Source organism: Stegastes partitus, unplaced genomic scaffold (genome assembly GCF_000690725.1).
Source record: "Stegastes partitus isolate 25-593 unplaced genomic scaffold, Stegastes_partitus-1.0.2 Scaffold1132, whole genome shotgun sequence".
NCBI classification, from domain to species: Eukaryota; Metazoa; Chordata; class Actinopteri; family Pomacentridae; genus Stegastes; species Stegastes partitus.
In genome coordinates this window covers 100,979-123,321 of record NW_007578863.1, presented here as the reverse complement: position 1 = coordinate 123,321, position 22,343 = coordinate 100,979, and the positions used below count along the sequence as shown (strand labels likewise).

The 22,343-nt window shown below is 41.0% G+C and overlaps 3 protein-coding genes across 7 annotated transcripts in view; 2 read left to right on the top strand and 1 right to left on the bottom strand.

The window, feature by feature from the left end:
• Positions 1–4,760, top strand: part of LOC103368226 (FH1/FH2 domain-containing protein 3) — a 121,583-nt gene extending 116,823 nt beyond the window's left edge. For both annotated transcript variants that reach the window (XM_008296526.1, XM_008296525.1), the window contains 3 exons: positions 742–928; positions 2,809–2,970; positions 3,065–4,760. In XM_008296526.1, the coding sequence (XP_008294748.1) occupies positions 742–928; positions 2,809–2,970; positions 3,065–3,147 (432 nt within the window). In that variant the 3' untranslated portion in view covers positions 3,148–4,760. The remainder of the gene's footprint in view (positions 1–741; positions 929–2,808; positions 2,971–3,064) is intronic.
• Positions 4,761–6,685: 1,925 nt separating this feature from the next.
• Positions 6,686–16,293, bottom strand: LOC103368225 (retinoic acid receptor RXR-beta-A-like). Of its 3 annotated transcripts, none has more exons than XM_008296522.1 (12): positions 16,152–16,293; positions 14,848–15,041; positions 14,227–14,380; positions 13,814–13,993; positions 13,330–13,392; positions 10,418–10,578; positions 10,105–10,234; positions 9,220–9,346; positions 9,063–9,104; positions 8,872–8,963; positions 8,675–8,780; positions 6,686–8,578 (listed from the first exon to the last, which is right to left on the bottom strand). In XM_008296522.1, the coding sequence occupies exons 2-12, from the start codon at positions 14,986–14,988 to the stop codon at positions 8,431–8,433; spliced, it is 1,344 nt and encodes a 447-aa protein (XP_008294744.1). In that variant the 5' UTR covers positions 14,989–15,041; positions 16,152–16,293; the 3' UTR covers positions 6,686–8,430. The 3 variants fall into 3 exon arrangements, with proteins under 3 accessions (XP_008294744.1, XP_008294745.1, XP_008294746.1); XM_008296523.1 differs by having other exon boundaries at positions 16,161–16,293; XM_008296524.1 differs by lacking the exon at positions 13,330–13,392.
• Positions 16,294–17,370: 1,077 nt separating this feature from the next.
• LOC103368224 (macrophage mannose receptor 1-like) lies at positions 17,371–20,295 on the top strand. Of its 2 annotated transcripts, none has more exons than XM_008296521.1 (5): positions 17,371–17,518; positions 17,726–18,085; positions 18,166–18,504; positions 18,629–18,967; positions 19,083–20,295. In XM_008296521.1, the coding sequence occupies exons 1-5, from the start codon at positions 17,467–17,469 to the stop codon at positions 19,439–19,441; spliced, it is 1,449 nt and encodes a 482-aa protein (XP_008294743.1). In that variant the 5' UTR covers positions 17,371–17,466; the 3' UTR covers positions 19,442–20,295. The 2 variants fall into 2 exon arrangements, with proteins under 2 accessions (XP_008294743.1, XP_008294741.1); XM_008296519.1 differs by having other exon boundaries at positions 19,080–20,295.
• Positions 20,296–22,343: the final 2,048 nt, after the last annotated feature.

Below are 22,343 nucleotides of genomic sequence, written 5' to 3'. Positions count from 1 at the left end.
AGTGAGGATTAAGCGGTGTATAGATAATGGATGGATGGATGGATAAATACGAAAACCACTTAATCAGTTATCAAAATAAGTGGTGCTCAAAGCATCAAATTTCTCATCTGACTCTTGACATGAAAGCAAAAAAACATATTTGTCAAAAAGCTGAACGTTCCTTTTATGTTTAGAATGCAAATCGAGGGTTACACAGTCATGGAGTTTTTACCGTTTTTTTTTCTATTTCCATAGAGTGAGGAAGACGATGATAGCGAGGTAGGGGGGCGACTTTGTGTGCAAACAAGCGCATGTGTGTCGTGACTAACATTCAACCTGAACATGATGTCGCAATTTTGTACAGCGCCTGGTGTATTTATGACAATTAACAAAAGGGATGGTGATTAGTGAGACTGACACATGAATGAGGAAGCTGGATGGTGATGACACGTGGAGAGAAAGACGTGTCTGCATGACGCTGAGTGACTCGGCGGAATCGGATACTTCCTGGGTGACAATAATGAACCTCACAGCTCTTGGCATGTCTGCATTGTTTCAAGAAACAGTCATAGACGAAAAGTTTCTTTGTTTGTGCCTCTGAATAAACACGTGTGGAAATGACTAACTGTTCTTATTTTAAGGCTGGAAAGTGCCATGTCACTAGTAAAGCTGTTTAAAAAAGCATCCAGAGCATGCAGTTGAGTTTCGCCGTACCCCACTAATAAAATCTCACGTACTGTAATCCTGTTACTCCCCCCACAGAGTGGTAAATTTGGCGGCAGCCCGTCAGACGCACAGGAGAGCCAGCCTCAGGGGATCCAGTACGCCGAAGATGCAGCGGAACATGAGAACATGAAGGCCGTACTAAAAAGCAGCCTGCAGGGCGGAGAGAGCGGGACGTCCACGGTGCCGGGCCTTCGAACTCGCACCAGAGCCAGCAGTACCAGAGGTCAGGCTCATAAACGTTAACATCATCTGTTTACTATACTCAGATTTGCTTCAGGAGTTCACTTTTACTGAAGTAATCCAACCTTTACACTAACCTGGACCGTTTAGCCACCGTTAGCTGGAGCGCTATCAAATTCTGGGTTCCCTCATCGGATAAATAATAGGTGCTTTGGTGATCATCTGACCTTTCCTCCCACACCACCAATATGTCAAACTTTGCACTTATTCGGTGACATTCACGGTGCCAGATAACGTTTCTATAAATGTCATAATGCCTCCAGTGGCACCTCTGAAATCTCATTGGCCACCAAGGTAACCACCTCATTTCTGACAGGTAACTTTAAAGGGCATTCGCTGCTACTAGTCCGATGTCTAGTAAATGCAACTACTTTGCCCCAGGGCAAGTGAAGGCAGCATTACAAGACAGTCTCCACCCTGAGCACTAAACCCTCATAGACTTCACTTAAAGGCTGCAAAAGCACAAAATGGTATAAATAGGAACGGGGCAACACTTTGTGATAAACCTATTAAATGACGCTAAAACATGTGTTATACTATTGTGGGTTTGGGACTTTTTTATTTTACAAAACATGTCGTTGTGGTTATGAATCATCAGTTATGTCTTTATACTTACATGTCAACTTTTTTCTTATAACAATTGGGTTCCTCCCTCTTTTTCTGCTTGCTTGTCTACCTCTGTCTTTAATATTTCCAGTTCCAGGTAACCCCATGTTTAATGTCACAGCACAATGAACTGTGGGTAATTCACTTGTTTGACAGTCGGACAGCCCGAATCCCTTTTGGACATGGAGTGAATGCACCTTATGGTCTGTGATTGTGGACATCAGGTCCATGTGTAGCTGCAGCCAGTCTGCTGGGCAGCTTGCAGACCTCTCCAAAACCACAAAACAATTTTGTATATGTTGAGCTTTTGCATCTTTTACAAACTAAAATGTCCGACACAGTGGGTCAACAGGTCAGAATAATGGAACTCACGAGTCATGAATCCAATCCAGGTGTTGACACAGTTTTTGCCTCTTGACTGGGATACTTTTTAAGTTACTTTAAATTACACTACAACTATGTATTATACTTTAAATGATAACTAACAGCATCGATCAGGATCTAACATGGAACACTTTCCTTCATTTCAGACTTCTTACTTTAAAGTCTGATCTGTTTATTAAAATCTAAATATGTTTCTGTCATATCTTGATTTATATATTTTTTTTATCAGAGCAATCATTCTGTTTCAGTCTCACAGCCGAATATTTGTAACAATTACATGATCATGCGTATGGATGAGTTACAGAGGATGACTTTCCTAATCGTGAAACCAAAATATGGCAACAGGTAGTTCAGCAACACTGAAAATATATAGTGGCTGTTTTTAGAAACTAAATTCCATCACACATGGACAGAATTTTCAGTGTTGACATGGTAAGTAACTCTGGACTTCTACTTATAGGTGAACTTTTCCTACTCAAACACCCTGCAGCATCTTTCCTCCTGGGCTGCTTTGGACAGCAGCGACCCAAATAACCAAAATGTGCCGATATTAGTCTGTGCACATTAGAGAATTGGTAACATTAACTGTAGAATGACAAACCAAAGTATCCTTAAGTGTCAATAAACTACAACAGCATAAAAGAATCCCTGATATTCCCATCTGTCCACCCCTATGACACATATCTGGAGGTGCCACTGAAAGCCCCGTAATCAGGTCACTAATTCAGTTTTGTTTATGACTAAGTATTAGGTTATTAGTTTTAGCCCGCAGAGCAAGTCGCACAGCTGTTAACTCGAGTCATGTTTTCTTAAACCTGCCCTTCCTACGCAATGCGTCTTGTTTTCTCATCCACTGTGACCCGGCTGTTTCAGGGCGTGTTGCCCCGTGGTGTTCTGCCAGCGACGACCCAGTGAACTGCACAGACGACACGGCTGATGAGATCATGGAGAGGATTGTGAGGTCAGCCACTCAGGGGCCCAGCCAGCGGGCGCAACCTCGAGAGAGGAGACGATCCCGAGCCAACCGAAAATCACGTGAGTTGCTTGTCGACCGTTGACGAGTGGCACAGCGGCAGAATCCCTGTGCAAACGTTGACTCTCTTTCTGTTTCCCTTCTTTGACTGCACAGTGAGACGGACACTGAAGAACGGTCTGACCACGGAGGAGGCCAACGCTCTCGGCTTGTCCAGCGGTTCGGAGATGCAGGTGTGAGCTGTTCCCGGATCCTGCTGGACGTTTAGACATCTGGAAGCCCTTTCACTGCCCCCCATCCCCGATGCCTACACCCAAACCCACTTCGCTCCGGCTTGGCACTACAACCCCCTCCCCGTCCCCACCACCTCCTCCTCCCGGCTTTGATGAGTTGATCTCATCTTTATGAGTTTGGTTTACATGGGCTTGACGCAGGCTCTCCCTGCACGCGAGAGGATAAACACGATTTTATTCATGAACTGATGGGCAGAGAGAGCAGAAACAGCATTCAAACCACTAAGCTTCGCTGTTGCTGGATAAACATCAATGATCTGCACTCACAAGGCTTAATCGCAATCATCCTCCGTACGTGACATTGCACACAAACACCCGTAAAAAAGTGTATTTTTTAAGGCTGAGGGCATCGAAACGGTTGGCAGTGCTTCAATCTCTGTGGCCTTGACTGAATCCAGAGGGCGGTACAGACACCCTCGGACAAGCGTTTGCTCGGGTTTCGTGTCGGCCCCGCAAGCTTCAACTGAATTGAAAGACATTTCATCTATTGACTAGATGGCTTTGTGCAGAGGGTTATTCTGTTAATATACTACTGTGGTAGTTTTGTGTTTCATTTTTGCTCAAGAAGGTGCTCAAATAAGGAACAATTGCACTGGATGTAAAAGTTGGGTATCAATGGAATGTGAGATCCTTGACACTGATGAACCACTCTGACATCTGAATCTGAAATTATACTCAACCAGCAATTCAACAGTAGCACAGTTTTTAATGTCCAATCAAAGCCGACAGATTCGACGCAGATGTGCGTTAGTTTTGTGAAATGAATAGGAAGGAATTTATCAACACTTTTTTTTAAAGAAGGAAGCGGAGACAGAATTTACGGACGATTTCGGTAGCTGTGACCGGCGATGCTACTAGTTTCAGACTAATGCTGCGTCATGCAAAACATTTTTTTAGCTTCAACAAGCGTAGACAAGTTGCATCACGTTGATCTATTCTCACGTTGGGGACTGAAGGCAGCCGGTGCAAGAGAGCAATCTTGGTAGAGTTATGTCGTTATTATTTTGTAGAAACTATGAGCTGCACATTTCAGAGTGCCTTTCAGAGACAGTTATTTATTAAGACGTTTTCAGGGACATATAATCACGAAAATGTTGCTACAGATGTGCGGTCTTGCGAGGGGTGCCGTGTAGATCATTCATGAGCTGTGATTTCTTTTTAACCAGTGTTTTTAAAATCTCGTCTAGGCAAAGGTTTCCTCCATGTTACGTCTCTCGGATCAGATAGATAAGTTACGAAGATAGCTTTAAAGTATTTATGACAACTTAGGGATCGGCTATGCACATTAGCTGCATCCTGTTGCCTTACTGTAGAATGTGGGCATGTATAGTTCCGCTCCAAAAAAAAAGTACAGTTAAGCTTTAAATTATTCATACCCACGCCAACTTGTTGCTTTATAGTGAAGTTTTATTTGACCAACAGGTTTTTGTTTCAGACTGGAAATGATATAAACAACAGATTCTAAGACCCAGTGCTAGAGATCCATTCATTATGTGTGGGAGGAAGCCGGAGAGAACCCACGCTGCACGGGGAGAACATGCAAACTCCAATCAGAAAGATCCCCGGCTGTCCTCACCAGGACGCGAACCGGCGACCTTCTTGCTGCGAGGCAGCGGCGCTAACCGCCGATCCACCGTGCAGCCCTGTGCTAGAGATGTAAATGTTAAAATGGAACTGCTTCTGTCTTCAAATGCAACGTCCACAATTCCATTTTCTCAATAATTATTCGCAGCGCCACATCCCTGTGACTCCATTTTCGCCTCGTCCGACCACAAACTGATGACAGAAAGGTTTCTTATTCGTCCAGGTGAGCTTTTGCAAGGGCCAGGTGAGGTGTTCCTATCTTAAGAGAAGTCTATCATGGTCATCATTCATGAAGATCAACCCTGTTTAGTGTCTGCTTTGAGATGTTAATACCTAAATTACTCATCAGGATGGTCTTGGTGAGCGAATTAGCTTAGCCACTTTTAGCATCTTTGAGATTTCTCTTCCTGTGGAACTCCTACTTTTTTTTTTTGTGCATTTATTTACTCTCTAAATCAGCCTCAAAAATTCAGTGAAGCTCAGATTAGAATCACTGGGCCATTTGGAAAGGGAAGAAAGCTTCAGGTTTGTCATATATTTGTGACAAGTCCAGGGGGTATGAATAATTTTTTGACATGACAGCTTTAATAAAACTGCAGCCAAGAAAAAAAAAAACCAAAATTGCTAGAATTTACATCTCTAGCACAGTTTGTTACCATTGTTTTAATTGTTTATGTCACTTCCAGCCACAAGGAACCTATTGGTCAAACAAATATTAGCCAGAGTGTGCTATGGGTATTATTCACTTTTAAACTAACTGAAGGTAAAAATGTCATAATCGAAAACAGGCCAAATTCATTTGCAGTTCAACAGGCATCACTGGAGAGTTTGTCATCTGCAGGACACGTGGGGTACTTCTTCCATCTCTAACGATGAATGCGAACATCAGGGAAAACATAAGAATTAGTAGTGGTTGTACACATGCACATAAAGTCTCCATAGTTTACTGATTTTCAAACATGTATTGACATGAATACAAAGGAGCCCACAGTTTAGCGTTTTTTTGATTATTATTATATAGGTACGTTTTTGAATTAATTGTGCTATTAATCAATCTGGAATGGCCTTGACTGGATTTATAACGTGTTCAGTTTTTTTAACGTGGCTTGCAGCTTTGCAATCTATCCACTAAATCTCACTGTGATGGAAGCATAGCCATTGAGAGAGGACAGATTTTTTTTAGCGCATCATGACAAAGCTACATTAAAAAAAAAAGAGAAAAAAAAAAGAAAAAAAATCACACCAGCACTACATTTTGTTTTGTTTTGAATTTACTGGAAACTGTTCAGCACCTTAGACTCGATGTGTAGCACGCCACCACTTATTAGAACTGAAGTTAAAAGGAGCTCATCGCGTTTTCCCAGATTGTACTGATTTTGCAAGAACGGCGTTCAAAAAAAAGGGGGGGGGGAATGCTGTAAAACGATGTACATGTCATGACAATGTCTTTATGTTCTTCTTGTTTTTATTTTTGCTCCATGTGTAGAATAGTGTATTATAGACTAAAAGCAGTGTTATTCTAAATATAATTTAAGAAAACCAAGCCATGCATGGTTTAAAAAAAAACAAAAAAAAGAAAGAAAAAAGTGTCACTTCTGCTTGATACAAAGGGAGGTTCACTTTGGAGCTGTAGGGCTTACGAAAGCTTTTTTCACTTCAGACTGTCACGAGAACAAACGCGCAGTGATGGAATTTACCAGCTACTCCTGTGGAAATCTCTTAGAAGCCTTCATTGCACTCGACGTTTTTCTTCTTTATAATTTAACCCATCACACATCGCTGCCTGTGCCATAACATCACTGTGGACACAAAGTGCTATACAACCAAGGATTCTACTGCATCTATGCCCACAGCAAAAGCTATGTAACGACTACAATAAAAAGGCTCATTAAAAACATCCTTTTGACTATTTCGTCATCTTTTAATTGTGCTGGTTTGCCCCAAAAGTTTCTTCTAGGAGGAGGGAGGAGGGGGGAAAAAAACATAACACCTGTTTCACTTCTAGGCAAGAAAAAGCAAACAAAAAAAAAAAAACTTAAGCCTCTTTATTTTTTTTTTTGTTTTTTTTAGTCCACGCAACCCATGCTTCAAGTCACTTTAGTTCAAGAGCATACAGAGACAAGCTCACCAACACAGCTCATCTTGGTGTTTACCATCATACAGACCTCACACTTGATCTCGTTTTAAAATTCCTATGTCCACAGGTGTTATGGATCTAAATGCAATTATGGTTCGCCTTTTAATAAATTGCAGACGTTACAATGAACAAGACAGCTACCTAAAGAAGAGGGAAAGGTAGGAAATACAACTGAGCATTCAAAAAAGAAAAAAAAAAAATAAAGCACAAAAAAAAAAAAAAAAAAAAAGATGAAAAAGTCTCAGCAAATCCAGTGCAACCCAAGACATGTTCTGCTTTATACTAGCTGAAAACTAAAAAAAAAAAAAACAAGGGCACATATTAAGAATTATATAATTTGTATTTCCTGATCATAATTCAAATTTATCAATGTACATTTTCCCTGAACAATTACTTTTTGCACAGTACCTTAGAATTGTATAGATAAATTACAAAATGGAGTATTCCCTTTCCACCGCCAGAAATGATTTACTTTGTAAAACCCCTGAATAACTGACAAGCTTATGCAGTTTACATCTTATATTGCTACATTTTAAAACAAAAGATTAACACGAGGAAAATTTTTTTTTGAGTTTTTGCATATATTCTTAGGTTTGTGGTTTTGGTGTTTCATCTGCACCAATAAAACGTCAAATTATCTCTGAAATAGCACCAAAAGACAAACGTCCTGGCCGTTTTAGAGGCCGCGCGCGTTTGTTAAAAAGTATGTTTTAGAAATAGTACATAGCAAGTGTGCAGTGCAGTCTAATCATTAACCACGAAGTGATTAGATTTTTTTTTTCTTTTCTTTTTTTTTAAATGGCAAAGAAGTAAACAACACTAACTCTATATACGAGACACATAAAGCTGATCCGCAATCAACACAGACAAGTTGGGCTTGACAGTTTTCAACCACCGACTTGTCTTCTATCGGGGTTACTGGTGGGATTTTATCATCTGCAGTGGATACAAGTCAACTCTGAGCTGTTGGGACACAGTACCCAGTGACTGTTTGGTACAAACTTTTAGATCTGGCTTGAATTGAAATTTATTCCAAAAAAAAAAAAAAAAAAAAAAAAGACTACATCCTTAAATGCATACTCGTAATTCAGGTTGCTTTCCTTCTTTTTTCTTTTTCTTTTTTTAAAAACAACAGGCTTTAGGGATCACTTCAGTTGGAGAAACAACTGAATCTTAATGTCTGAGGTGTCTAAAAAGTTCATATAAAAATGTATACCCAAATTATAGCTCCTGTGAGGGAAATATGTAAATGTTTACATTTTTAAAAATACTTTTGTTTTTTTTTTACCATAGTTACTCATGAAGTCATTTCAACATATAGCACCAGCTTGTAGATCATGCCAAGCCTTGGGTTTGGTCTAAAGAGCAAATCTGTGCCGCACTAGAGAAGTGTAACGCAGACAGCAGTGAGACAAACTGACAAATCTTCAAAGAACTTAAAGTGCCACTCCAGTCCCACGCCCGCTTCCCAGACTTCAGCTATCTAAACCACAGTACGCGTTTCCTATCTAAGACAACTGATGGGGAGCCTCAAGCATTTCCATGAGGAAAGTGTCAATAGGCGTGTCACCGATCAGCTTGAAGAAGAAGAGATGCTCCAAGCACTTCAAGCCAATGGATCGCAGTGCCGGCAGTCGAAGGAGGAGCTTTGCAAACCTGCGAGGGGAACAAAGATGTTATCACTTCACTTGACAAGACAAACAACAGACCAGACGAGTCGAGGCCGAGCCTGTCGTAGCCGGGGGCCTTTACCTTCCCTGCTGCTCTGGATATTTCTGTTTGCAGTAGGCTTCCAATGATGCATAGACCTTTTCTCTAAGGAGCTCGACCTCGCTGGTGTTGGAGAGTCCTTTAGCATCTGCAGGACAAACAGAAACATTAGTGGATGGACACCAAACAACGAAGCCTAACAGACAAAAAAAAAAAACCTGTCCGGCGATGTCACGTACCTGGGTTGAACAGGACGATGGCTCGGAGGCAGCCCAGCTCTGTTTTGTCCATTTGCATATCTCTCATTTTATTGACAAGCTCGGTAAGAACCCTAAATCACGACAAAAAAAAAGTTTCAGAGTGTAAAACATAAAGAAACAGAGAAATTTGATTTTATTTAAAGACACTCATTACTATTGCATAACAGTACCTGTCAAATATGGCGCCGACTTCTGCACTCTGCACACTCTCTCTGCAACAGATAAAAACCATTACATCACACATCAAGCCTGTAAAACATCACGCAAGTCATTAAAGTTACACGCAACTGACGTTTGATTACGTTTTTTCTACATCTGTGGATGTACCTGTCAAAAATGGCTCCGACCCCTGCACTGTGTGCGCCTTCACGCTGCAGCTCAGAAGCCAGAAGAACTCCGTCCTTCAAAGGGATGGAGCGATGGGAGAACGAGGCAATCAGGAGCTCATTCCACCCTGACGAATGAAACACAATTACACAGTGGGGTGAAAGGAAAGCAGTGAAGAATATTTCACCTGTGGACAGGGCAGGATAAAATAAAATCACTGTAGACTTGTACCACAAAAACATTGTTTGGATCTCAACTGCAAACCAGCCCCAGGAGCCTGACGCATCCGGCTCCCTGTGCTGGGTTGTGACTCAGTGTGCCAGTACAACACACGATGAGAAAACTATTTACTATTTCTCGTTGCCCTTTTGGGCAAAAACTCCCACTGGGACATCAGCAAACACACAACAAGAGCCAAACAAGGGAAAGTACAGCAGAATGTTTTCAATAGCTTTGACTTTAAAAGTACAACTTGCTGTAAAAGACTTCCTGTTTAATCCATTTTCAATACATCATTTATCTTTGTTAATTACAAGTTTCACATATTTTAACCTTCAGGATGTTTTACAGTTATTTTAAAGGTTTATTCAGAAAAAAAAAAAAAAACAGGTTAACAGCCTCTTTAAACTCTGCTGTCAGATTATGTTTCACTAGAATAAAAAACATCCCCTTGTGTTTGGAAACATGTAAATTAAGGTTATTTACTTAAATATGCAAATATACTGCTAACTTCAGCCTTGTTCCTTTTTCAGAAGCCTTCTTTGGAACACTGAAGCGCCTCTCACAAAAATGCAAAGTGTGTATGTTGATAACGTCCTTTGAATAACAGATGTTCTGTGTGCTTACGTTACAAACACAGTTCCCTGCAGATCATTCTGTTCATACCTGCACGCAGAAGGATGACCTGATCATCAAGGGGCAGCTCGGAGAAATGAGGGATTCTCTTTGCCCACTCCACCAAGGCAAACAGCTGTTTGTCTGCAGTCTGGCAGATGTTGGTAACAGCATCGTGGGGCTGAAACCAGAGCAAGACGACACCATGATTTCCTAATGAGCCATGAAAAATAAATGCTTCCCATGATTTCAGTCAGCTTGTACTTGGATGTGCATGTTAATGAAGTTATCTTAGAAAAATGGCACCCAAACTGATAGCATTAAAAACAGATCATGTGTTGACGCCAACGCTCCGTCCACTCACCGAGTTTCCTGCAGAGCCTCCATCGGAGTGAAGCTCAGTCTTCTGCTCCACAGCCGTCTCCGCCTCCAGGATCTTCTCCACGGGCATCTCATCGTTCACTCCGACGCTGAACTCCAGCTCTCCTTCGCGCTCTCGGTTCCTCTGGCGCTCCTCCTGAACCGCTGCATTGCACAAAACACACAGAAAGAGAAGACCGGAGGATGAAGACTCTCAGGGAAAGAAACTGACTTCTAGAGTGACATCATGCAAAATGCTTCTCTACAGAGTTGCTGCTGCGTTGAGGAAGTCACATTCAAATGCTGTGCTGACAAAATTAGAATCTTGTCAGTAATAGGGAAAATACGTTCTTAAAGTCAGTTGTCAGTTATAACTAAAATGTAGGACTGTCTATCTCGACAGCAAGTTCCTCAAGATTTGAATTACAGAGGGGGGAAAAGTAAAAGTGAATCCTTTGAAGTTGCATTTGTGTATCAAATCCTACGTTATAATTTCAAATCTTCATCAAATCTGTCGTCAGCTGAATCAGCTCAGGATAATAACGGTAACTGTCCACCAGCTGAAGCTCGGTCAGTGTGGGTTCATGCAGCACAGCAACGACGCTACACATAAACATAAATCTACTACAAAATGCTCTCAAACACACAAAATCCACTTTTTGCCCTGTAGAATGACTTTAAATCTGTTCACAGTTAGTAGTTATTATTAGCTTAAGCAAATCCCTTCACTTTGTTTGTCTATAGCCGGCATCACCAAATGGCAGATCTCGGTCCGGATCTGGACCGAGTGATGGTTCTGTCCGGATCAATCTCTGATAAATTCACGAGAATAGATTTTCATGGAGCATTTTTTCTGACGGTGGCGGCTATAAACAGAGGGCGCTGCTACTCCAGTTAATACGGCAATAGCGCCACTCAATCCAGCCAATCAAATCGCTTGGTTCCCCTGCACGGCGGCGCACCGCCACAGCTCGCTGCCGCTGCCGCTGCCACTTAGCGCTGCCTATACAGCAGAGCAGAGAGGAAGAGACAGTGACGACAGCATGACTTGCTCCAAAAGTAGGAAGGCTGATGAGGAAAACCGCTGCTTTGAAGATGACTGGACGCAGAAATGTATGTTCATCCTTCCGTCAGGCAGTGTGCCTCATACGCTCTGAAAACGTGGCATTAATCAAAAGTAGTCATGTGAAGCGCCACTACCAAACAAAGCACAGCTCTTATGAGCAAAGTTGAAGTCCGAGCTGAGGGCACGCAACATAACCGAGCTGTAAGCCCGGTATGACAGATCTATCCGACTCTCCAGCACATTTACAGCCCAGCAACGTGCAAATGAAACCTTTAATTTGCTGTTTTCTGAGGACTTTTTAACTTGAAATGGAGGCCTTCAGTTCTTTAGACTGGGACCTCGTTAATTTAAGAGATAAAGAGGTTATTCGGCTCTGTTTGCATTTTTAAAAAAATTTAATTTATTCTGAGGTTTTTGTTTTTCTCTAATCTGAAATAAAGGCCTCAATTGTTTTGCCTGGGACTACTTATATATATATATGGTAAAAGAGCTAACTGTGCACTCAGTTAAACACATCCTGCACTGACAATAAGTGTTGTTGAAACCATGAAAATGTGGCCACAGGGGAAGGCTATAAGACACAAACTGGACTTCAGTTCGCACCTTTTACTTGGAGGTAATTTTACTAACTGGACCTCAGTGACTTTTCATTGAATAGCCCTGGTCTATACACCTTTTACAACCAATTAATGCAGAATAACTGGTAGTTTCAAAGGGTTCACCAGCACTCTTCTCCCACTGTATACTCAGGGTGCTAACATCTGATTACGAAATGTCGTCGCACAATTTAATTTNACTGGTAGTTTCAAAGGGTTCACCAGCACTCTTCTCCCACTGTATACTCAGGGTGCTAACATCTGATTACGAAATGTCGTCGCACAATTTAATTTCTGTTTTCTACTGCACTGTACATTCAAAGTAGAACATTTAACAATACAAACATCTGATGAATCAACTTTCATTAACAACAAGTGCAGTTGCAGGTTAAAGTTACATGCATTCATTTGTTATGACGGTACTGAAGTGCCTTACATGCACTACCTATATTTTTTAGCAATTAAACATTACCTGGTTAAAGACAGAATCACAATGCATCAAAAAAAAATCTATTGTTTTCCCCATCCCTATAGAAATGGCAGCATTTCTCCAGTGAGAGGTGCTGTCGGCAAAAAGCACCATGGGTAAAAAAAAAAAAAAAAAAAGAGGAACCTAGCATGTTAAGTTTGTTAACACTTAACAGCAGTGGAAAAAAAAAGTGATTCTGCTGTTGTTTAAAATGGTCTCAAAGAGGTAAAAGCAACACAAGCTGTTGTCTGACCCACAAAACTGTCACCACATATTCTGTCTTTGTTTACCGACACTGGCCATTGAAATATCAGTCCCCTGATGAAACTTCAGCCACAGGACACTGACATTTAAACGTGATTAAGTGGCAATGAAACAGAGCATACACATTCTATCTGCCTCAACCAGCAACCAAAAATAGAGCCGCCGCCGCAGCAGCAGCAGAAGAGGCATCCCCGCTTCATACGACATGTACCGTACACTGTATGCTTTTAATCTAAACTTGTGGCCTTCGCTAAAATCTGATCCATTACATTCTTTCCTGCTTCAGCGCCGATCCACTCCAGATCAGATTTTTACATGCATTTACACACACGCAGCAAAAGAACTGCAGCTGGCAGACCGCTTCGTTTTTATAAAGCAGTCTATCATTACAAGGCAGTGTGCCACTCCATCTACTTCAGTCCTGGGTCCGTTTTCACACAGAAATGTCATCAACTTTGCATTTCTAACACAACAGGCCAAGTCTCTGAGTAGCATTAAAGTACAGTATCTTCAGGATTTACATGTCATACTCATCCATCCCTCATCTTTTCCATCTTCTTTTATCCACTTTACATGTTTGATCACTATTGAAAGATGGAGAAAGGGTAGAATAGGGAAAAAAAAAAAAAAATGAAGGGAAGAGATGGAGAGGGGTTAGTAACATAAACCAGCCCCAATACATCCATCTCTACCCCTTTCGCTAATTTAATCTAAACATCCACTCGTCTGTGCCAAATAATTATACTACTAATCCCAAATTACTTGAATTATTTGAGTGGATGGCATAATTTAATTACTTCACCGATTCTAATTTCCTGCCAATGTTTAAATCACTCCAAAAAAAAATACACCACAACTCATGGTTGGAGAAAATTCCAACATACATCACCCTGGTATATTTGCATGAACGACAACCTGCAACTAAACATGTTACTAAACCTTTAATGGCCATACAGGCTCTCAATATGAAGAAAGTATTCAAATATGATGCTTCGCTTTGCATACCTTCCCTCTTCATACCCATGGCCAGGCACTTCTGGTAGCGGCAGTACTGGCAGCGATTGCGCTGGCGTTTGTCGACCAGGCACTCTTTGTTATCCCTGCAGGTGTAGCTCAGGTCTTTGCGCACGGTTCGTTTAAAGAAACCCTTGCAACCCTCGCAGCTGTACACTCCATAGTGCTTGCCTGTAAAACACAAAAAGTAAGTTAGGGGCCAATAGTGAACGCAACAGTCTGAGAAGCATTTTGTGTATGTACGAGCCTGAATACGGGATTGGCTGCATGAAAATGGTGACAAAACACAAGAAAAAAAACATCCGGCAGAAAAGGATTATCCACACTCGAGTTGGCACGACATAAAACAGTCTCCAGCTGACGGTTCACTTTGGCTAAACCCTGTTCTTCGGACATTCACTCACCAGAGGAGCGGTCTCCGCAGATGACACACAGTCGTTTCTGAGACAACATTATTCCAGGGCTGTGAGCTGGCATGGGCCTCAGGCCAAACGGAGGCTTGACGTCTTCTGAGCTGCTGATTGAGTGCATCCCTGATATGGGTGCTGAAGAAGATATCTGGATACACAGTGCAGCCGAATTAAACAACTGTACAACACTGTAATTAACTGTACAAAATGGCCACACTGGTTTGACTAACTAAACACCATTTTTTTTGTGTACTTTGCATGTAAGAAGTAGCATTATCCACCCTTTGTTACTGTTTTGGAAATACTGTCAAAAAAAAGAGGGAAAAATTGACTTGATTTGATTATTTTTAAGCTTCAGTTCAAAAATCGCTGTGTAACAGATGTAAGATCTGCCATCAGCACATTAGAAAGCATCAAAAATGTGCATCACCACTAAAACAACAATTTAAACCCTGCGTCAGACGCAAAGTGTAACATACATCCTATATTGCGGCCTTTCCGATTTGCTCAAATTGAAATCAAGTAATTTTTTTAGCCCTACTGCTGTGTACAAATTAACTAGCAAACACGGCACACGGTGACACTGATACATGCATTCTCGGGGCTATCGGTTACCTGGCTGTTGCTGATGGGTCCGAAGCCCAGAGAGGGTGAGACCACTGGAGAGTTAAGAGAGGGACTGATGACTGAAAAAGGAGAACCCAAGATGTTGGTGGGGCTGTTGGAGGCTGAGCTATTAGGCTGCTGTGAGGACATGGCTTGAAAACGACCCGCTGGAGAGAATGGTGTCCCGTCTGAAGGATATCAATCTGTTGGGGGACACAAAAGGATATTATTAGTTGTGTGACAAACATGGCTCTTTGCTTTAAATGAGCCTGACTGTGCATTGTAAATAGAGCTAAAACAAGAAGCACAATAAACACTGTCAGCATGTTAATTGCTTATTACTGATAGTGTAATAATGAAACTACTGTAATAATGTAAGAATATACTCTTTTTTTTTAATTGCTTTTGAATTGCTGTTAGCACAAAACAACACCTAAAGATCTCACATTCTATAAACCAATTAATAGAGAAAATAATAGTTGTAGCCCTTTGACTATTCAGGCCACGTACAAAACCACAAAAATCGTAAATCAAACGCATAGTCTGTGGCAAAAAACAAGATTTCGTTTTGTTTGAGGCACGACTACGATGCTGAACACACTGATTGTTAAATCCGCTACACTGAAGTCCAAATTCATTTACAGTTCGCCCAAATCAACCTGGTTAAACACTAGGAAACAAGTACATAGTGTTCAAAATGAGCTACACGCTACGATGCAGTAACATCTGCTAACATTAACCAGTGTTTATTGTTGGCACCGCAGTTACATTTCACGTTTACTGTAGATACGCATCAGCGTACATTAACGTTACTCCTTAAAGAACAGTATCAAATTAATTCTGCACGGCAAAATACACACAAAAACACAAGTTTTCACTAGTATTTCCATTAGTTGACATTAGTACAACACATAGCTGACTACAAACATGTAAAAGAATGACCTACGTTAGCTTTTACCGATAGCCAGTTAGCTGCAAATCCATAAAAGCTCGCAAGACCCAAGCTAAGCTACTGTAGCTAACGTTAGCTTTGGTTACCAGACGTCTGACTGAATCACAATTTTTTAAAATGCAGCGTAAAGCTACTATATGACTTCGTTTGGAATCTAAAAACGCGGAGCTTTAAACGTCGGGACCCATCGAAACCACTTCAGTAAAAACCACACGACGAGCGCAATGTTTTCTAGCTGGCTAAGATTAGCTTGTTAGCTTAAAATGCGGCTAACTTAGCTAGTACAGCTAGCGTTAGCCTGATGCAAGAAAGAGCTGTTGACAAAATAGCTCATGGTCGTTTGAAGGTTGGATTTACTTACCAGACACACCTTCGAATCATTGTTGGAAACCACTTTTCTATGTCTGTTGGGATCGAGACGAGCTCCAGACAGCAGGCCGACACTCAGATCCAGTTTACTTCAGCTTGACGCTGTTGTTGTTTACAGGCCATGATGGCTCAGTGCCACTACCCACTTGAGCCAAAATGTCTCATGGGACCACCCATAACAGCTCTGTCATATGACACCCCTGCAGCAGAGTTCTGCTTGATTTACCATTTAATTGGACCAAATGAATGTCGTGGTTGGTATTTTTATAAGTCTGCAGACTATATGAATATTTGCATGAATTCCACCCAACTCCCCATCACATATTGTTCTGACATAGAATACATGACCTTCAAAAAATATGAACATCTACAGAGCAATCTATCAATCTATAGATATCTATCTATATATATTTATATACCTATATCTATATAGATATAGATATATACATAGAGAGAGGGGTAGTGCTAAATTAATATTTAAGTAAACAGCATTGTGTGGTTTCTTTCTTTTTTTTCTCTCTCTCTGTTTTTGTACTGCCACACCTACAAGAAGAGCTGGAATGCTTTTGCCTTTGACAGGAGGGCTATATAAAGTATTGCACAACTTGTTCTTGCTCCAGTGATTTTTTTTCTGCAGTAATATTTTCCACTATCCAAAAATATGTAACACAGTGTTCTGTTTTTGAAGCTATCTTTGCTCTCTGTTTTTCTCCAGGCTGAGGAATGACTTAAGAGGTGTAAATTGCTGGCAGTACTTTACAAACCCATGAATGCAGATTCCTCTTGCAGCAGCATTTTGCAGCACAGAAAAAAAAATAAAAAATGTCACTGGAAACTCCAGTTCACTCTCCATGTGTTTCATGACACTTTGTCATGCTTTTAACCCCTAATCCCTCGACAGCTCTTGCTTTATTTCAGACACGCTCATCTGCATTCTTGACCAGTTTCGTCACTAATGGACAACATTTTATAGGCTGTCATTTTTATAGCGACCCAGATTATTAATTTTTCAGGCGAATTGTAGAGTTCTCCAGTTGTAAAGGCAGGTGTATTCTCTTATCTTTTCATCTCAACCAGGCTGGAAACTACGTACCACAGAGTTTGTGCAAGAGAGAGGGGGAAAAAAAAAAAACTTGAAAAACTGCTTTGTCTATTAGTTGTTCTGGAGGAGGTGTCTATTAACAAGCCAAGTGGCATTCTTACCACAAACACTGAGCTGCTCAAAGCTACAGCAGCAACTGGCTGCAACACAACATTAACACTGAACAGTATCATCTGGTTAGGTTTTCGATTCGACTGCCATCACCATGACTGAAAGCAGACTCATCGTCATGAACAGGACTTTGACTTTTATCGCAGGTTTGTGCTTTTTCAACACTGTATGCTGCTTTCCTGATATCACACGTTTCAATGCAGACATAGGCAGCGGCATATAATCTATTTGCGTAGACATCAAGTTTTAAATACTAGTGGTGTAATAAAGCTAAATACCACACAGTGATGTCTTTGTTATTGCTGTTGGTAGTCAAACTGTTGTGACTAAATCCACTGCCTGTACTTCCACAGCATTTTGCTCCGTCGCGCTGGGATCGTCAGACTTTCATCTCATCAATCTTACAAAGTCCTACGATGAAGCAAAGAGCTATTGCAGAGAGAGAGACACTGACTTAGCAACAGTTCACAACTCGACAGACATGAACAGTTTGATCACTCTAATTTCAAACTCGATTGAAACAGCCTGGATAGGACTGGAGATTGGGGAAGTCTGGATGTGGCACTGGTCTCGGCCTTATCAAAAAACTGACTTTTTTAACTGGAAGGCAGGACAACCACAGGACGAACAAAGAGACACATGTGCAGCAATGGATCAGGCTGGCAAGTGGTTTGATAGTGACTGTAAAATTAAAAGAAGCTTCGTCTGTCATGGTGAGTAAATGGATGATGCACATTTTCAACATGTAACATTCAAGCAGTTTGTGTTCAAAAAAACAACTTTGGTCTTACAGGCAGTGGTGATGCCAGCAAACCCATGTATGTTCCCCAGAAGAAATCATGGAGGAACGCTCAGAGTCACTGCAGGGGCCTGTCGTCTGATCTGGTTAGCATACAATCAGCAGAAGAGAACACAGCAGTGCACAGTGTGTCTGAATCGCAAGATGTATGGATCGGCCTCTTTAAAGACCCTTGGAAATGGTCTGATGGCAGTAATTCATCATTTCGTTTCTGGAGACCCAATCAGCCCAATTACAAGACAGATCAGCATTGTGTCGTTGCTTTGTTTAGAGTTGACGGGAAGTGGAATGACATAAAATGCAAAAGAAAAATCAATTTCATTTGCCGTGGGGGTAAGTTTGCGTTCTATATGTTTTTATGTCAGCAAAGTAGAGTTTAGGCTACATTTCATTGCTTTGTAATTTTACATGATGCACGAATATCATCCTCTTTTTTTGTCATTATTTTTTTTCACAGCAATGAAATTAATCCCGATAACAACCATCACTCAAAACAGCACACAGGGGAGCAGTACGCCGAATGAGGAGTCAACGAATTCGAGTCAAGGAGTCATAGTGACACTTCACTTCACCGTGGCCACTAACAATCAATCGAACACTACTAATGTTACGACCACAGCTTCAACAACGACGACACTGAATACCACAGATTCAGTGTCACACGCCTCAAGCACTGGGCCCAACACCGCCGCTACAGAAACAACAACGCAGCCGCCCCCAGAGACTACTGCAACCACATCATCAACACCGAATGAAACTTCAGCAACACATTCCTCAACTCCAAGTTCACATCCGGGTATGTTTGAATTATCACAGGCCTTTCATGTTCATTTTGCATAACTTTGCATTGAAATTCTGGATTTACATGCTTTTTCTCTCTCTCTTTTTTTTTTTTTGTCTACATGAAGAAGGCCTGATACTAATCCAGAAAAACATGACGTGGATCGAAGCCATGAGTTACTGCAGACAGCATCACATCGACCTCATCCACGTCACCACCAGAGACATTCAGGACAAAGTGGCGGAAAAGGCAAAGAACGCCACGACGGCCCACGTTTGGCTGGGTCTGCGCTACACCTGTAACTTTAAGTTTTGGTTCTGGACAAAGTCGACTTCTGGCTGTTACCAGAACTGGGTGGCGGGAGAAGGATCGGATGGGGAATACGAATGTGGCGTCAGTGGCGCCATTCAGGCCACTGGGGGGCAGCAGTGGGTAGGCTTGAACGAGACAGAACGGCTGAACTTCATCTGCTACACATGTGGAGGATAAGGACGGCAGACCAGTGACACTTGAGATGACCAAAATGTTGTGTGAAAAAAATCTTCATAAAATGTTAAAATATGTATATGTGCAGTTCTTGATTTCACAAACTGACTATTTTCAACATCAAACCAGTGAAGCTTCACGGCTGTTTCCACGCTAACGCATGACATCATACTAATACCTTTGTTGGAATACAGCTGCCTTCTCTATTGTGGAGACTGAATTTCATTAAATATGGAAGCGTTATGTGGCGTGTAGGCGTGCACGTTCACAGACATGGGAAGCGAGAGTAATGTGAGAAAATTGATCTGCTCTGCGCTTTTCACTCGGGGGGTTACTATTTGCATATTGACCCCCTGGACTGGGGGCCCCAAGATTGTCCTTTTTTTAGACCACCATGCCCAGTTCGGGCCCCAGCGTAGACTGCCTGCTGCCCCCACTGACCTGACCTTCACTAGCAGCCACAGACACAGCTTACAGACGCTCACCTTCCTGTCTGCACACTTGAGGTGGATGGAGGATCTTAAAAGCATCGGGAAAAGACATTAAAAAGCATCTTTTAATATCGACAACTGTATCTATACAACAACATGTCGAGTATTTGTCTCAACGAGTTGTTTTGAGTGATAATTTTTGACATTTCATCAGTGCTTGTATATGTCTGCTGCTCTTTTTTTCATCTTTTCTTACAACTCTCACACCACAAAACAGTTTTTAAAAGTTTTTTGTCTTGTTTTTTTAATTGTAACTCCTTGTTCCTGTATAAAGAGTGTTTAATTGTCACCTGGCACATTCTAGAAACTTTGTTCCTCGACATGAAACAAGATATATTGTGACAAATAAAAAAAAAAAACAAAGGATTTATATTGTGCTCAGTAATGTTGGTGATCATAAGGAAATGGTGATACTGGAGATGTCCACAAACTGATGATAAGACTGAAGGTGTGTTCATCCAAATAGAATAGAATAGAATAGAATAGAATAGAATAGAATAGAATAGAATAGAATAGAATAGAATGATTTTATTTATGATCAACTCCAGTGGTGCAAAATCCAAAAAGACAAATAAGAATATATAAATATATTTACAAAAGGAGCCAGCAGGAAGTATATACAGCTAGGAATGAGCCAAACGGTACAATAAATATATTGCACTGTTGAGTTAAGAACACTGTGAATATATGTGAAATATAAATAATGAAATGAAATGAAAAATACTTTATTTATCCCAGAAGGGAAATTCAATCTATTCTAATCTATCAAATTCAAATAATCTAAATAAATAAATAATTATCAATAATAGAATATATATAAAATATTATATGATATATAATAATTAATAGAATGCAGTAAAATATAAGTAATAAATATATATATGATAAATAATTCAGACTAGTGTGGGTTCAGTACCCGTATTGCACTTGGATAGAACGTGTTGGTGAGTCTGGATGTGTGGGCCCGGATGGATCGGTACCTCTTTGCTGAGGGCGAATAATAAATCTCTTGATATTTTAGACACTTTTAGTATAACACAGTTTTAAAAAATCTGAGTTTTTAGTAGTTTCAATAACCCCATATAGTCACTAAACACCAGTGCGAGCAGCTTGCTGCAACAGCTTTTGCATACCCAATGAGTTTCTTGTCAACTTGTCAATTACTACGGGCCATTACACGAGTGTGTCATAGCTTAGCTCCCCCCCCCCTTTGAATGGGCATCGGTCAGTGAGCCTCCCATCAGTTCAATGTTAATGTCCCATTGGGTCCAGTCAGTCAGCCTCTTGGACTCCCCCCTCCCCTCCTTTTCTCACCCTCATCTCCTCTTGTGTGCTGTCCAGCTGGCTCTGACCTCCGACCCCTTCACCCTCACTCCTGACCCCTGGCAACATTCCCACGCCACACCCTTTTGTTGCACTTCTCTGCACGCTCACCCAGTGGTCACTCCCTCTGAATTTTTAGAGATTATGGTGAGACATAATTCATTTCCAGGGATCAGTGTAATGCAGCCTCCTTTGGGCCTAATCCCAATTCAAGTGTGAGATGCTATAAAACTGGAACGTACATGTTCATTAAAAGTATGCGGCGCAATTTACCACCAAAACATTACCCTTTAAATAATAATTTAATGCCTGATTTGGTTTTTTACTCACTCTAAAGACTATACAGAGTATGTTTCATAACTTAAAATGTCAAATGCACCAACTAAACAATTCAATCTGAGCAATGCAAAGAAACATTGAGCTAAAATAAATCCACAACAAGGGTCATTAATACACACTTTTTTTGGATAATAATTTCAATTTGTGAAGTTGAAACTTTGCAAACGGTTTTTTAAACTTCACGTCCCACTACCTGCCATGCGCACTGCTGTCTTTCCTCCCTCTCCTTTTCTTCTCTGAGTGTGCACCCCTCCGTAGATCCCTCCCTTCTGTCACTTTCACAGTTAATTGTAGAAAAGGAGATTTTCTCCATTGAAGCCCAGTCTCTTAGGTAACCCCACTCCTGCATGAAATGAGATGGATAGTGGGGAAGAGATAGAGCGGGGGGACATGGACAGGCAAACTGAACAGGCGGCCGTTGAGGATGGATGCAGAGGGAGAGAGCGGACTTCACAGCGTTTGAGGGGAAAAAAGTTAGAAAGATAGAATAAGAGTTTAAATGTTGCATGTGCAGAGGGCCACATGGTTATTAGCTGCTTCTCTGGGACTATAATCACTATTACTGATGGTGCACAGTGTAAGTATTGAAACAGTTTTTCACTTTTTTAGTCCACATTTACAAGTTTCTAGATACAAAAATCAGAGCAATTCAACTACTTTTTACATTTTTTAACAAGCAGCAGCTGCTTGAAAAAAAAAATGTTTAAAATTTTCATACATTTTATGATATTTCTGACTCTTTTTGTATTTTA

Coding starts and splice junctions, on each gene's coding strand:
- LOC103368225 (XM_008296522.1), bottom strand. CDS start 14,988: ATGTCCTCACAGCAGCCTAATAGCTCAGCCTCCAACAGCCCCACCAAC. Junction 10,235..10,417: donor GAGGCTCTGCAGGAAACTCG/GTGAGTGGACGG, acceptor CTCTGGTTTCAG/CCCCACGATGCTGTTACCAA. Junction 9,105..9,219: donor GTCGGAGCCATTTTTGACAG/GTACATCCACAG, acceptor TATCTGTTGCAG/AGAGAGTGTGCAGAGTGCAG.
- LOC103368224 (XM_008296519.1), top strand. CDS start 17,467: ATGACTGAAAGCAGACTCATCGTCATGAACAGGACTTTGACTTTTATC. Junction 18,505..18,628: donor CAATTTCATTTGCCGTGGGG/GTAAGTTTGCGT, acceptor TTTTTTTCACAG/CAATGAAATTAATCCCGATA. Junction 18,968..19,079: donor AACTCCAAGTTCACATCCGG/GTATGTTTGAAT, acceptor GTCTACATGAAG/AAGGCCTGATACTAATCCAG.